The sequence below is a fragment of the Hyposmocoma kahamanoa genome, unplaced genomic scaffold (assembly GCF_003589595.1).
Source record: "Hyposmocoma kahamanoa isolate Upper Pololo Valley unplaced genomic scaffold, ASM358959v1 116, whole genome shotgun sequence".
Taxonomy (NCBI): domain Eukaryota; kingdom Metazoa; phylum Arthropoda; class Insecta; order Lepidoptera; family Cosmopterigidae; genus Hyposmocoma; species Hyposmocoma kahamanoa.
Genome location: NW_020653391.1, coordinates 4,620,080 through 4,636,189, shown reverse-complemented (window position 1 = coordinate 4,636,189; position 16,110 = coordinate 4,620,080). Strand labels below are relative to the sequence as shown.

Here is a 16,110-nt window from a genome sequence, read left to right as displayed (position 1 = left end):
TTTTGTTTACAAGGGTATTCTTCTTTTATTTAGTTACCCCGTAACACCCTGGCTAGAGATGTCGCCATTCATTGTATTTTCAATTTTTATTGAATTGACATTGAATTACTTTTTATGTGAAATTACTCCACTAGTTTGCTATAACTATTAATACAAAGATCGTACACTCAGAAAAATTTCCTTCGATCCGGCCGGATTCGAACCGACGTCTTCTAGCATACCATGGCAGACGCTATACCAGCTAAGACAGTAGTCAAGTAAATTAAGACACAGTTGTTGAGCATTAAAAAAAGAGGACCCTACAAAAACCTCCAATAAAGCGGCTTTCATTTACCTCCCTCCGAACGGTTATCATGCTGGACTCCCACGTAGAGGTCCCAGTTCGATTCCCGGGCCAGGAGAAATATTTGAATGGCCTACATTTATTTATCTAATGAGTTTGGGTATAATTTGTAGTTGTCTATGTGTGGATTTTCCTAGTGCGGGGCTATGTTAAAACAAAAAAAAAGAATTAACTAAAACGTCTGTGAATGTGAATTTAAAGCTCTGAGTGGCACTGCAGGTGTTATAGACGTGCGTGTCGCTTACCACCAGGCGCACGACACATTCGTCCCGTCATTTGTCATCATAAAAAAACATACCTGACAAACTCTTGTCTCAAATTGAAAGCCACATCCTTATTCGAGTCAACGAACAGCTTGACAGGTTTCTTGAGAGACACCGCGGCGAGATCTTTCACCTCATCGCTCATTGTTGCCGAGAACAACATTGTTTGGCGTTTAGGTGAGCATTGCCGGATTATCTCCTTCATTTGCTCCGCGAAATATTCGTCAAGCATTCTGAAAACATGGATTGTTGGACGCTTGTGAAGATTTTACCACATGCGTGTCAATTGATAGCATTGGGAGTTACAAACTAATTTATAAATTAAAGCTTACTAATATTGGTAGATGGCGCTAATCCTAAATAATATAAAAGAATCAGTATTAGGCAGTATCCATAAAAATCAGTTCAATAATCTAGCCATCTAGTTGTTTTGTTTGTTATCACTAGAAATTAGAGTAGGCTTGATAAATTACAGCTCTATTTAAATTCTTATTGAATTGATATTCAATTATTTTTATGTTAAATCACTCCACTAGTTTGTTATAATTATTAATACAAAGATCGAACACTCATAAAACATTCCTTCGATCCGGCCGGATTCGAACCGACGTCTACTAGCGTACCGTGCCAGACGCATACCAACTAAGCCACGGAACGAACCAGCGGATCGATTCTCGTTCGATCTTTGTATTAATAATTATAACAAACTACAGCTCGTCAATATAAAACAAATTATGGCGCGGCATCTGGTGTAATAGGTACGAAATACTCGACTACTCTATGTTGTATAGCGATTATCAGTCCTCTTGTGTTATTTCGTCCATGGTACAACTAAAATTATAATGTGACAACCCTACGCTCCGAGCGCATTGGCGCACCGAACAGGTAATACCACCCCCTTTTGTGTCACGAATAACAATACTAATGTTACGTACAAAACACAACATACAACATACGCATTGCACTGCACGGTTTTCGTCATCCACCAGCCAGCGGCATACAGCCATCGAGTATATAACCAGAAATAGAGACGAAATGTCTTTTAATTTGTTTGAAAACTATTCTGCCATAACATTACTGTGACAAATGCGTTCCGATTGGCTAGCCCGAGTTCGAAACAATTGACGGGTGTTGTCAACTGTTTCATTTCAAATCGACCAGTTAACTTGAGCTTTGCTATAATGGACGAAAATTGCAAAATGACATATTTAATATTGAATTACCGATGAAATGTGATTCCGTTTGTTATGTACTTAGATGTTTTGCTGTTTTTCCCACACCACCGAATAGAACAGCACGGCATTGTTAGAGATATTATATTTATTACAATAAATACAGAATATTTTTTGGAATATACGGAGACGTACACGCAGGTCAGTAGTTGGTCTGTCTCTAATTCAGTGCAAACGGGAGTTGATATTTATAAGAGCTGTATCGCTAATGTGTTACCAGGAATGTACGACCCTTATTTCGTCTCTATTTCTGGTTATATACTCGATATTTGCAGCATTCGTCCGTTTTTTGCAGGATAAACACCGTGTGAACTGTTCTATAATCTAATGTATGCGCCACTGTTTATTCGGTTCGGAATTATACTTTAAACAGAGGCCGTGTGTTCGAATTCAAAGTCGCACCTCTGAGTTTTTCGGAACTTATGTGCTTATAAATTTGAAATTTACCATGAGCTTTTCGGTAAAGGAGACCATCGAGATGAAACCTGCATGTTGAAGATGTGCGTGATTGCATGATTTGATATTGTGACATTGTGACCTTACCTGTCTGCTTCGTCCAGTACCAACACTTCAATGGAGTGCAAGCTGAAGGATGGCGTATTTCTGATATGATCGATCAATCGACCTGGAGTTGCTATCACAATGTCCGGGTTTTTACGGAGTACGCTTTCCTGTAAGTGTGGATATAACAATGGGTTTAACCATTGCATAATACGAGAGAGATGTACACAGCAATCCAATTTGTTATTGTATTTCTACAAATTACCTACATTTTTTTATTCTTCATCTCTCATACAAAGCATTAGCTGCTCATAAACATTTAGGGCGTCTTCAAAGTAAAGTTTTTAGTTCCCTAAAAGTACAGACTACAAATAGAAGGTCCTCATACGGTTTTATATTAGGCATACAAACAAGTTGAAAACATTTTATCTAATTACCAATATGCACTATAGTACGTTCGCGTTAAGAATGCAGTGAATCATTGTCCTAACCACGACCTGTATCCAATCAGGACCCGGTTCAGAACTCTTCGATATTATACCGAATCGTTCGATTGGATATCGTTTTCGAATCGAAGGGCGCTTTCCGAGCTACTCAGAACATTCGAGTTAAGCGTTCCATTTGGATTCGGATACGATATCGTTATCCAATAGGGTTTACGGAGTTAGTCGGTGAAATAGATTATAAGAAAAATGAAAATCTATTATATATATACATTTTTAAGACTTTAAAGGCATTAGTCTTGCATTAAAATAAATTAATAAAATTGAACAAAATCCAGACTTTATTTTAAAAAGTATGATATTTCCATATTACATTCTTGCTTTGTAAACAACATTCTGAATAACGTTTGTACCCTTTGTCGGTCGAGAAGTTCGAGTAATCGTACAGGTGTGACGTCATTTCGGTTCGGCTTCGAATACGACAGTTTTGACTTTCGATTCGGATGTTGTGAATAAAAATTAAAAGAAATCGTACGAAATCAAATCGCATCGGTCGAGAACTGAGTTGTCGTAAGGTTCTGAATCGACCCCCAGGTCGCTCAAAATTAAAAAATCAAGTTCACAGTGACTAGTTCAAACACAGATCATCTGGTCTATTAGTTAAAGGCAGACGTTCGAAGGATGCTAATCGGTGGAATAAATGCCGCAACCACGTAATAAAAGAAGAAAACACCGTGTGGAATTTGGATGACGTCATAGAACTCGTAGAAGAAAATTGTTTTATAACAAATATTCTCCCGAGATGGCCCATGAATCGAACCTGAGACCTCTGAGCGGCAGTCCGGCATGGTAACCGTTCGGCCGCGAAGGCAGTTAAACTTAATGACTTTATTTGAATTTAAACCATTAAGTTTATTTTTATCCACTAACCTTAATCTTTTAAAATATAATTTGTTTGAAGTTTAACTCCACTGTGAATGAACCTGCAGTTGCACCGACAACTCTCTGAATTCTTAACGCAAACGTACTATAGGAATGCTTTTTTAAAATTTTTAATTGAATGAATTAAACGAGTGAATTAAAAATAGCTTTAATTATAACGAGAAACTGACCATCTCCTGAATTTATTGTTGTGGTCCGTTTTTACGGCTTTTACAAGATGATTATTATGACAACAATACAAATATCTCGACCTTTGCCACTTCAGCTAACGTCACCACGCATTCGCCCACTTGGTACTGTTGCCTCAACAATTGCAGTAAGTAAAGTCTCTCAAGCGATTTTAATTACTCGAACCAGTAGCGGATTTGCCCTAAGGACCAGTAGGCCCGGGCCTAGGGCGGCCAGATTTCAGGGGCGGTCAATCGTGACAAAAAATTCACTGATGATAACACGAAATAAGTAAAAGTACCTAAATATCCTAAAGGCTCCCAGACACAAAATGCGGACCGCACTACGCTGCATAACAATAATTTTCCTAAATCACTTTCGTACATTTTATGTATAAAATATAGATATCTTACAAATCTGTAATGTATCTGAAACCTCCGAAAATATTAGGGGTTAAAGTATGAAATTGCCGTTTTATTGCAATAGGTTCTTTGAATTTTCATAGAATCTTCATGGTTTGAGGTTTTCGAATGAAACTTTTTTCAAATGGTTTCTGTGATTTTTTTTTTTAAATTGAAACATTTGAACATCGACTTTCAATTGTTTTTGTTATTCAATTTAGACAAGAAAGATGGATACTGCGAAAATTCGAGTGATTTTTGAATACGAGTTCCGACGCGGAACTAACGCGGCAGAAACAGCCCGCAATATCAATGCTGCGTTTGGAGAGGGGTCTACTAATGAACGCACCGTGCGATTTTGGTTTAAACGCTTTCGTGATGGAAATTTCGACTTAAAGAACGAGCCACGAGGAAGACCGCCCACACAGGTGAATAACGATGAATTAAGAGAGATAGTGGAAGCCGATCCTAGTCAAACTACCCAGGAATTAGCGGCATGGTTTAACGTTACCTTACCCACAATATTGACTCACTTGCGTCAAATCAATAAAATAAAAAAATACGAAAAATGGGTGCCTCATGATTTGACTGATCTGCAGAAAGAAACGCGTGTTGAAACTTGTGTTGCCTTGTTGAACCGGTACAGAAATGAAGGAATATTGGATCGAATTGTAACATGTGATGAAAAGTGGATTCTTTATGATAACCGGAAAAGAAAAATGCAATGGCTGACCCCAGGTCAAATGCCACAACAGTGTCCTAAAGCAAAACTTACCAATAAAAAGGTAATGGTAACTGTTTGGTGGTCTCAGCATGGTGTTATTCACTATAGTTTTCTCCGATCTGGTCAAGCAATAACGGCAGATGTCTATTGTGCCGAACTCCGAACCATGTTGACAAAACTAGCAGTAAAACAGCCCCGACTCATGAATCGATCTTCACCATTATTGCTCCACGACAACGCGAGACCTCACACAGCACGAGAAACCATTTTGACCCTTCAGGAACTGCAGTTAGAAACCATTCGTCATCCTCCGTATTCACCACACCTTGCTCCAACGGACTACCATTTTTTTCGTGATTTGGACAATTATCTACGTGACAAGAAGTTTTCTTCTCAGGAGGCAGTACAAAATGCTTTCACACAGTTTGTGCAGTCTAGATCGTCGGAGTTCTATCGCAAAGGCATTAATAACCTTCCCATTAGATGGCAGCAATGTATAGATAATAATGGCAACTATTTTGATTAAATAAATTTGTTAAAAATTTAAAAAATAAACAATTTAGATTTTCAGTACAAATCGGCAATTTCATACTTTAACCCCTATTATTAAAAACTAGCAGCCATTATAGTTTACTAAAGTTCTGAATCGATTTCGATAAAAGTTGGCAATAAAGTAAATTCATTGTGAATATGTAGTCTACCAGAATGTGGTGAGTGCTAAGAAAGGGGGCGACTGGTACTGACCACATGGCCTGGGAGCCTAGGGTAGCCAAGACCGCAAATCCGCCACTGACTCTGACCTATTCTATAAAATGTGATATTATGCTGACTACACTTAGGGCGCCTTCATATTAGACGCTTATTATTACATTACGCACCTCTGCAGCCGCGCCACTACTAGTTGTCATGCAATATTTAGAAGCGCAGTTGCAACGCCACTAACGTGACCGCCGAGTGCCAGTCACAATTCTACCCTGCTAAGTCGAAAGGCGCTACCTCCGAGATACGCCCTTTTAGTTTTTATCTATCAATAGCTATAATAATTTCGCTCTAATAAACAGCTCTATCTAACTTAGAACATTTAGGAAACCACTAAGAAGTATTTTTATATCTCATTTTTTCCTTAAATTACTAATAGATTTGGCGGCTTCCTTTATAATCAAAATAGCGGTATCTCACAAAATAGGTAGATACAATTTTTGGATAATTTAGGTATGTCAATAAATCTGTTAGTCAAAAATACGTATAAATAAGTTTTAACATCTTCAAAAAGATTTATTTTTATAAATACAATTTACAAAAAGTCGATTTTCTCAAAACTTACTCCGATTGAGATAGCACTTTTCGGCTTCAATCAGAGCAGAATTAGTGGACTAAAAATTACTGAAGCGCTACAGACGCGCTGCTACCGCGGCACAGTCGCGCTACTACACCGCTACTACAAGCGTCTAATTTGAAGACGGCCTAAAGAAGAAACTGCACATCTCCAGCAGATTGCACCGCTATAATAATTATGACAATACAATCCGATCAAAATATATGTAAACGTAACTCCTCCCATTTCTGTAAACGTCACCCCGCTCTTCAACTTCAACATTTCTTTTAATTTACATTTTATTTACAGCATTTCGCTTATAGTAAGTAAAACGGTAACCTATCACAAACTCGAATTTTTTTCCGAAATAACTTTTCGTCGAATTTTCATTACACCGAAAACCGTATTATAACGAAACCGTTGTTCTTTCAGGATATGTTGGATGTTTATCGCAAAGACTCGATTAGGTTAGGTTAAATTAGGTTTAAAAGAGAAAACATTTTTCTCTCAATTATTTTTGGAGTTACGAAAATTCGAGTAAACGTTATTTCTGGAAAATATCATTTGGAACTACTAACTAACTAACTACTACGAACGATAGGTAACCGTTAAAAACATAAAACGGTGTCGAATAAACCTATTACAGATTTGTCAGTACACCGCAAGTAAGTTAACGTATTTGGAGCGATTTTAATATTCTTACCAATAAAAAAAAACTGACGTGATTCTGACTATACTTGCGCTTTCGGGAGAACAGATACAATACTTTATGTACTGATATTTTGAACACGCTGTACGTCAAAATACGCAATAAAATTACCTGATATTTGACATCTAATCCTCCAACCGACAGCCCAACTGTGACTGAAGTAAACTGTGCTAGTTGTCTCGTTACCGTGTGTACCTAGGTAGAAAAAACATTTAATTTTCAATCGTCGTATGAGAGACATTGTATCAGGAGGACAAAGAATAAATACTTTGCAAAGGACATAAATTGAATAATACGGGTACCATCAAGCTGTCTTGATATTTATTATTTTTTTGTCTTGATATTATTGTTATTATGTTTTAATTATTAATACAAAGATGACGAACACAAAGAAAAAAATTCCTTCGATCCGGTTGGATTCGAACCAGCGTCTTCCAGGAAACCGTGCTAGACGCTATGCCAACTAAACCACGGTACGATTAATGGACCTTACGAATTTCTCTATGTTTTTGCCGCAGCGCCATCTGTGAGAAATCTATTTCTTCATTCAGCCAGGACCTTTACAGCTACTAATTGATTGTTTTGTTGACAATTTTATTGGAGTTAGTCCGAAAAACGTTACACAATAGCAGGGCACGGCTTGCTGAAAGACGTTGGTTCGAATCCAGCCGGAACGAACGAATTTCTAAACATTCGATATTTGTATTAATAATTATTATAAAAAACTACTGGAGTAAGTTTAGTAGAGTAAAAAATAATTGAATATCATGGTGGTCAAATATCGTGACATTCAATAACTTAATAATTACGTTATACTATTCCTGCCTTAAAATGCCACGTTTTTCACAAAAATGATGGGGTCTGAAAAATAATTTAAACCACAATTTATATTTTTATCTACATAATTGATGCAACTACAGATTTTTATTTTAACCGATCCCAAAAAAGGAGGGTATTTGTTAACAATTATCATTACTTATCAGCAAATATTGCAGTAAAAGACAATTTCATTAATAATAATAATAGCGCACACTCCCATAGTCCCGCACTAGGGAAACCCTGTACCGCGGGTGCCATGGAGACACCCATAGACAACTACAAATTACACCCAAACAAAAGTCCTCCCGTCCCGAGAATCGAACCCAGGAACTCTGCGTGGGAGATCAGCATGGTAATCGTTTGGCCACAGAGGCAGTAAATATAAAACCATTCAATATGTACTACTGAGTTCGAGAGTAAATGCACATATAGACAAGAATCATGTTCTATAGATAGTTATAGGTTTCTTAGCACCCTGTACCAAGCGATGATTGTTTATGAGTCGATATTACCTTTGCTCGAATTCACATTAATTCCGTACTAATGCGGTTCATTTTGCATGGGTCGAGCGACAGCGACATTGAACAAAAGAATAGAATAGAATCGTTTATGTCATGTTATCAATGTCACAATATTGCAATTGGAAATACAATGTCAAGGGATACCTATGATCGTCAGTAATAAAATTACAATAATAATAATGAATATAAAATAAAGTAGTATAACTACTGCTTGTCGAATAAAATAATATTAAAATTGTTTCAAAAGAAACTCATCGACACTGTACAATTCAATATCCAATAAAAGGTTTTTTAGTCGGGTACAAAACGTTTCATCGTTTCTAACACTTTTCAGGTCTGTGGGTAGATGTTCGCAGAATCGGGGACCTATTACCCGCGGATTTCTAGTTGCAAGTTCGGTTCGGTGGGCAACGGATTTTAGTGTTCCCGCGTTTCGTAACGCTCGGCCTCCGCCCGTACGTCGCTCATAAGTAGCCAAGTTTTGGCGCGCATAAACTATTATATCATAAATATATTGTGAGTACATGGTCATTACATTGACTTCATTTTTTCACAAACGAAATTAAAGCCATTTCAAAATGTACATCGTATAATATACGTGTTCTATTTAGTTGTTTACAGAAATAATATATGTAAAGTACCTATTGAATACAACGATTTGTAAAATTTCGAGGTAAGTTTGTGTTTTTTTTCTATAGTGAACATTTTAGGAATCGTGTTTTCACTACCGTATAGTAATCAGTGTATATCTTCAAGTTTGCTATATATTTTTTCCGAAGTAATTGATCCAACACTTTCGCTGTTATCATCAACTAAAGCCACCTGAGGTTGTATAGACTCTTAAGGAATAATCACTAAAGTCACAATCGATATCATAATTACATTGTTTGTGATAATATACACTTACCTGTGCACCAAGTTCCCTGGTAGGCACCAACACTAGTACTCTAGTGACCCTGTCACCGCCAACTGATTTATACAACAGTCTCTCTAAGATGGGCAACATGTACGCTGCTGTCTTACCCGTGCCTGTGGCTGCGCACGCGCATATGTCTTTGCCTGTAATAAAAATATATGTTATTGAGACCTCGATGCTTCAACAATTAAACAGTAAAACAAACATGAGACACCTTAGGTTCTAATCTCGGTCTTGGGATCTGGTATGGATGTTTTGAGTAGACCTCTCAGATCTAGCATTAATATTAAAGAGTAAGTAAGACACAAATAGACGATTTGACGTATTTCGACCACAATATAAATCGGTTTTTCGACTTTAAATAACACGAATTCAACTTGTTTTTGATAATAAAGACAGAAGATCGGTATTTTCTGTTTTTAGCAAGAGAAGTCAAAGTACTTACAGCTTCATTAAAACACGTGTATACATAAGATTACTTAAAATTAAGGTGAAGTGAGATCCAAAAAACGTTTTGACGTTTTTCGACCACACGGAATATTGTTTTGTGGACGAAAAATACAAATACAAATTCAACTTTTTGAAAAATTCATAATGAAAAAGATACCGGTAGTGATCTATAGGGCTCGAAACACGATTGATTAAACATCGCTTGATAAAAAAAATCACAATGTTCTGCAAAATTTACGTTCTACCACAGATTACAGAATATAGTTCTACGGAAAAATCAGTTCAATTCGATTGTTAATAGAGATATTGAAATTGAATTTTCTCTCTCGTATTCATTTTATAGTATGGGAGTATATTTTATTTCTAAAAGGTAAATATTTAAATGTCGTGCAATAGATTTCTTAGCATCTATCCCATACGCTTCAAACCTACGCAAGAATTTCGCCTTAAGTATACTCAGCCACATGTCAACCTTTACTCCATCAATCATATTAAACTGCTCGGTGTTCAAATTTGACGCTATGTTAACGAAAAAAGGCATATTTTCAACACAGAATTTTGACATATCAAACATGAAATTTCCGAAAGATTTAAAATAGTGGAATTTTTCCGCAAAATTCCCTAATAACTTTAATTTCGATGCCTTATATTATATTCTACAGTTAGAAATATATTTTGAAGTTTTATAATAAATTTAAATAAACTTGATTATTGATTTCACAACTGCGAAAAAAAAATTAATTAATGACTCTTATCAGTTTCATTCAGTCACTTCAACTTTTGACGGTGTCAACATCAAATGTGGAAAATTAAAGAAAAAATATCCGGAAAAATAAGCTTTTTACAAAATGGAATTTTTTCCAAGACCCAACACTACTTATGACCAACGTAATTCGGTCATCGTACGCCTTACGTATTTATAATGGGTTTGTAATCAACCAACCAACTTAAAAGAAGACAGTAAAGAAATTCAAACTGGCTAAACACATGATTCTAACGTCACGAGATATGTGGTATAGAATATTCAAACTGACCAATAACATCAACCTATCAATAAACAGCTCTGTGCAGAGCGAGCATGGAGGAGGAAACGGGCGCACGTATCCTACCATAATGTTCCAGAGTGGCCGACACCAGCCCTTAACATCATAACATATATCAATCCGAACATCACTAAATAATTCTTCTAACTTACCCAACAACGCAATAGGTACTGTGCTAGCCTGGATGGGTGTAGGATGTACATAGTTCAAAGTGCCGATGGCTTTCATGAGAGGTCTGGATAGGTTCATCATGTAGAATGAAGCATTCTCATCGTACGGAGGCGGCTCTTCAAAGAAGTCCGAGTCGTATTCAATGCGTGTACCCCCTTCTTCTTCATCTTCTTCGAGTTCCTAAAAATACATTTTTTTACACACTTATAGCCCCGCACTAGGGAAACCCTGTATCGCGGGTGCCATGGACACACACATAGACAACTACAAAGTATACCCAAACTCACGAGAGAAATAAGGCCATACAAATATTTCTCCCGGCCCGGGAATCGAACCCGGGACCTCTGCGTGGCAGTCCAGTGTGGTAATGTTCGGCCACGGAGGCAGTTGATTGTTGTTTTAGGGATAAATGTTCTTCTTCTAAAGGATGGAAAATGAATTGTACAGAACTGACACTGGTTAATAGATTATTAAGCTATGGCAAAAAATCTATTGTACCTAGATTTAGATATAGGTATGGTCTTATACATTCAGATAGACAGATTATATATATAAACAGGTCGGAAATTTGTAATGCCACCTGGAGGGAAAGTACTTAGAAATTTTTACTTAAAGGAAACATTCCTTGACGACGACCTACTCCGACTAATCATGTAAGGAAAAAAACAGGAAAAGCGACAACCTGGAAGAAGACGTGCTTTGCGGCTTACGAATCTCCGGACATGGTTCAACCTGAGCACAAGATCCTTGTTCCGTGCAGCTGTGTCTAAAATACAGATACCCCTAACTATAGCCGACCTCCGCTAGGAAATGGCATCTCAAGAAGATTTTTTTTTGCAAGTCTTTCTCTGCGTACTATAATTATAATACATCAACTCCTAAACTATCGCATGTCGAAATTGCCAAGTTTACAGGGGAGCGTTTTAAAGTTTCGAATTCATAGAAATGAGCATAAAACGTAACTTTTTTTCTCAGTTTTATTCGGCAAAACTCACACAGAGTATTATAAAATCCTAGGTATCGGTTAGATGAACAACCACTATTTATTTTATCATTTTATAATTTAATTTAGCATTTCTATGCTAAAGTCACGTCGACATGCACGGAGTATGGTGGCCAATACATATATGTATCACTATTTTGTTATATGGCTCCTATATCTATCTTGCAAATTTTGTTTTTCTTTTTATTTATCCTAAATTTGTTTTGTATTATGATACGGTCATAATTTTTGCTACACAATAATAGCGAAATCTGTGCAATTTATGCATGCTGACCTGTTTAAGTTTTTGCTTCTTGGACAGTTTCTTTTCCTTGGTCTTGATAGCGTCCTGTTTGAGTTCATCGTCGGATATTTCCAGTTCGTCCACATCGCCTTCTGAAATTAAATTAAACATAGAAAATGATATAAAGCAGTAATAGTAATAACATAGTACAGGCCTACCGCTTAACTGCGACGGTTCCTGAGGTAGCTGCGCGGTGCGGAAGGAGAATCAGTTTACGTAATAGTTATGACGCACTGCAAACGGGATAATTTCAACAAGATTTTCCTGACGATATTCAATAACGAGTTGATTGAAAAAAGTGCCAAATGGCCTGTCTGTAATTTAAATTAGCAATTAAAGTTTTTTTTTATTATCGTTTCACATAACCACATTTCACTAATTTGGTAACCATTTTTTTCAATCAACTTGCTATTGAATGTCGTCAGAAAAATTCAAATTATCCCGTGTGCAGCGCGATATAACTGTTACGTATAGAGATGGGAAAAACTGTTTATTTTTTTAAACGTTAAAACGTTGTATAGTGCTTTTTTTAAAAGCGTGCTTTTTTAAACGCTTTTCACATAAACGCTTTATAGTTTGAGCTTACAAAATAGTTTAAAAAACGAGTTTTATTTTTATTTATTAAATTATTATTCACATTGATGAATTAATTTGTTTAGGAAACATAGATGACGGGAATTGAAACATAAGCACGTTGTAAAAAATCAAATTGTTGTAGAAACTGAAGAACTTGAATCCAAGATTATGAAATAAAGTTAAAATAATAAGTTTATAAAAAAGCACCAACTTCAAAAGTTTTATTATCCGTTTCTGCTGTATTTTATTTTCATTGGAATTATATGTATATATGTGTAACGTGACCATACATACGTACTTTAAAATGTTCTGTTTTCACAAAATAGGACACACGTGACAATAAATTTAAAAAAATGGCGCAAAAGCGTAAATATACATATAAAGCCATTCCACCAGACTAAACAAGTTCTTTTTTTAAATGTTTGATCATTAAACATTTCGTAACTATCATAAATATACGTTTTATTTTTAAAACAATAATAAATTCACAGGTGTCCTGTTCTAAGGCAAAAAAATGATGGTCATGTTATCTAATCGTTATCTATCTTGTGCCAAGTTTTATTGAAATTAGTTAACAGAAAGGGAGTGAAATTAAATAAACCGGATTCTTAGAGTTGGAATATTTTGTTCAAATCTGTATGGGGCCGCTACCGAGATCATCCGATCTGATGAAATCGGTAACATACACACAACAACAAAAATACAAACGAAAAAGGAGGATGTTCTACTTCCTCCTTTTTCAAAGTCGGCTAAAAATGTAGTTATTCATTACTCTTCTAGTCGGGAATTGCCTAGTAAAACGTGATAACATGGAAATTTAAAATGGTTTTTAACAAATGGTGCAATAAAATTGTACAGAAAATGTTTAATAAATCTTAGAATTCTTCCTTCTTTTGTGACGAAATCTTGCCACGGGCGAAGATGTCGTGCGTCTTTGATTGAGATTGTAATGGTCCACCTGTTTCTGACTATAAATCCTCTGATCCCTTTTTTCATAATATCAGTGACGGGACGAACAAGTCGTGCGCCTGATGGTAAGCGACACACCTTTCCATAACAGTTGCAGTGCCGCTCAGAGCTTTAAATCGCAAAGAACTGAGGGGCACTGGCACTGCACTCATCACCTTGAGACATAAGTTGAAAACTCCATTTGTCTGTAATTTCACCACCCTTCAAAACATAAACGCAGTAATACCCACTTCATTGCTTGGTGACAGAATGTCTCTGGACGAACTCTTTCACAAGGAGTACTGCTACTAAAATTATATATTTTTAAATGATTTTATTTTTATTTTGTATTATGGATGAGAGAAATATCCATTACTACATTATTACGTCTGCCAGTTATACCATACTACCTTTACTGTCAACATCTGAATCAGTGTCTACTGCACCAGAAGTCCCATTGACTCTAACCTCCGCTCGCCGCCTCTCTATTTTTTGGTCCAATGTGTGTTTTACATTTCTTTTTACGTACTTCTGAAGATCGTCCCATGTGTTCTGCAAGAGAATAACACTAAATCAAACAAAGATGAAAATTGTAGTTTTTTGGTGACTGAAATGAAATCATTTTGCTAAATCTTTGTATATACCCAAGATTCTCACAAAGCATTACGCTTCTACATTTTTCATGGTGTACGGCATTGGAGTGAAATTTCCGGAATGTTATAAATTGGCCTTTTCAAGGTGAGAATTAGCAGGCATTATAGTGTACGCGCTCCATCATTTACCTCATCGCCACTTTTTGTCAGGTACGATGAAGGTCACACTTATTCTATTCATTAAAAAAAATCATGACAGTAAAATTACTACAGTTTCATAAAACCAGAAAATAATCTAAGGGTGTGTACAAATCTGGCAAATGCGCAGAATGTGCGCCGCTGCGAGCTCTGCACGCAAGCTTTATGCGTGCTGTTAAGTGCGCATCTGTAATCACATCACATGCAAGCCAAGCAAGCTTAGATGTCGCGCAAACTGCAACATAATGCACGTGTGCAGCGCGCGCCTCTTTCGCAAACAAGCGCATTCGTTTGATTTGCTAAGATCTAAACTGTACATTTATCGAAAGGGTACGCGGTATTGAAAATCCATATTGAAAAAACGAGACATTCGAGACTATTTCAAAAGTAGGTTTCCATAATTATAGGCTAGATACCGAAGGCAGTCAAAGCATGATATTTTAATTTGTACAGTACAATTTGTACAGATTTTTTTCTCTGAGTCTCGATTTTTGTCCCAGGTGGTGGAAATGGAGGGGGGCTAAAAGCCCTCATTCCACAATGCTATTAGTAAAGTTTGCTTACCTTACTGTATTCTTCCACTGAAGATACAAATTGGAATTTTGGGTTAAAATCAGCTTTCCTTTTCACCTTTTGCTTAGATGGTTGATACTGAAATAAAGAAATGTAGAACTAAATGAACTATCCAATAGATTTGGCTTTGTAATAGATGTTATCTATTATTTTTCGCTTTTTCTGCCAAATTATACAAGAATGTAGTTTACATAGCCTAATTTTAGGGTTCGACAAAACTAATTTTAAAGGCGTTTAAAACTTTATACAAGTAAAAACACGTTGTATTTTAGGACGAATACATTGGTTTTACTTCATTGTAAAAGTATTTTATTTCCTATAGAAATCCCCCAAAACTGCAAGTAATTACAATAATTGCATTTCCATGTTAATAAAAATAATGAAACGTAGACAAAATTAAATAAAAACACGAAAAGGTGACACTCCACTTACATCGATTTCCTCATCAGATTCCTCGTCTAAAACATCAATTTCTTCGCCATCTTTAATGGTCCTTATGAAGCCCGGATGTATTTCTAACGACATTATTAATTATCACTGCACATTACACTAGAAAACTAAATTAATTTCCTATGATTTTGGAAAACGTGAGGTTATCTCTCAAACTCACATGTTATTGTTACGTTCCATTCCATATTTGAACGAAATTTTAACCCATAGTGTTGTTTACCAAGAACAAATACATGCGTAAAACGGTATAAGCGTAATGTAATGTGATATAATGTTATCTTTTGATTCCGTTATCCGTATCCGTATTTATTTATAATATCGGCGTATAAAACCAGTTTGTGGCTAATAGGACGTAGTATCTCTATCTAATCTAATTAAATTTTATGCTTTAGGTTATCGTTCTTTTACTAGCTGGATAGAAGGCAATATTATACCAACTAGCAAACTATATCAGGCCAAAATTTCTAGTGGATATTGTATTCGACAAATACTAACTGTACAGCCAACGAAATTGTTTGGCATTAT

The 16,110-nt window shown here is 36.1% G+C and overlaps 1 protein-coding gene across 1 annotated transcript in view; it reads right to left on the bottom strand.

The window, feature by feature from the left end:
* LOC113239862 (probable ATP-dependent RNA helicase DDX27) overlaps positions 1 to 15,675 on the bottom strand; it is a 26,607-nt gene extending 10,932 nt beyond the window's left edge. Inside the window, exons 1-9 of the mRNA XM_026477020.1 lie at positions 15,568 to 15,675; positions 15,127 to 15,213; positions 14,182 to 14,323; positions 12,239 to 12,339; positions 10,943 to 11,141; positions 9,289 to 9,440; positions 7,153 to 7,236; positions 2,382 to 2,509; positions 642 to 839 (exon numbers count right to left, since the gene is read on the bottom strand). Coding sequence (XP_026332805.1) covers positions 642 to 839; positions 2,382 to 2,509; positions 7,153 to 7,236; positions 9,289 to 9,440; positions 10,943 to 11,141; positions 12,239 to 12,339; positions 14,182 to 14,323; positions 15,127 to 15,213; positions 15,568 to 15,660 — 1,184 coding nt within the window. The 5' untranslated portion in view covers positions 15,661 to 15,675. The remainder of the gene's footprint in view (positions 1 to 641; positions 840 to 2,381; positions 2,510 to 7,152; positions 7,237 to 9,288; positions 9,441 to 10,942; positions 11,142 to 12,238; positions 12,340 to 14,181; positions 14,324 to 15,126; positions 15,214 to 15,567) is intronic.
* Positions 15,676 to 16,110: the final 435 nt, after the last annotated feature.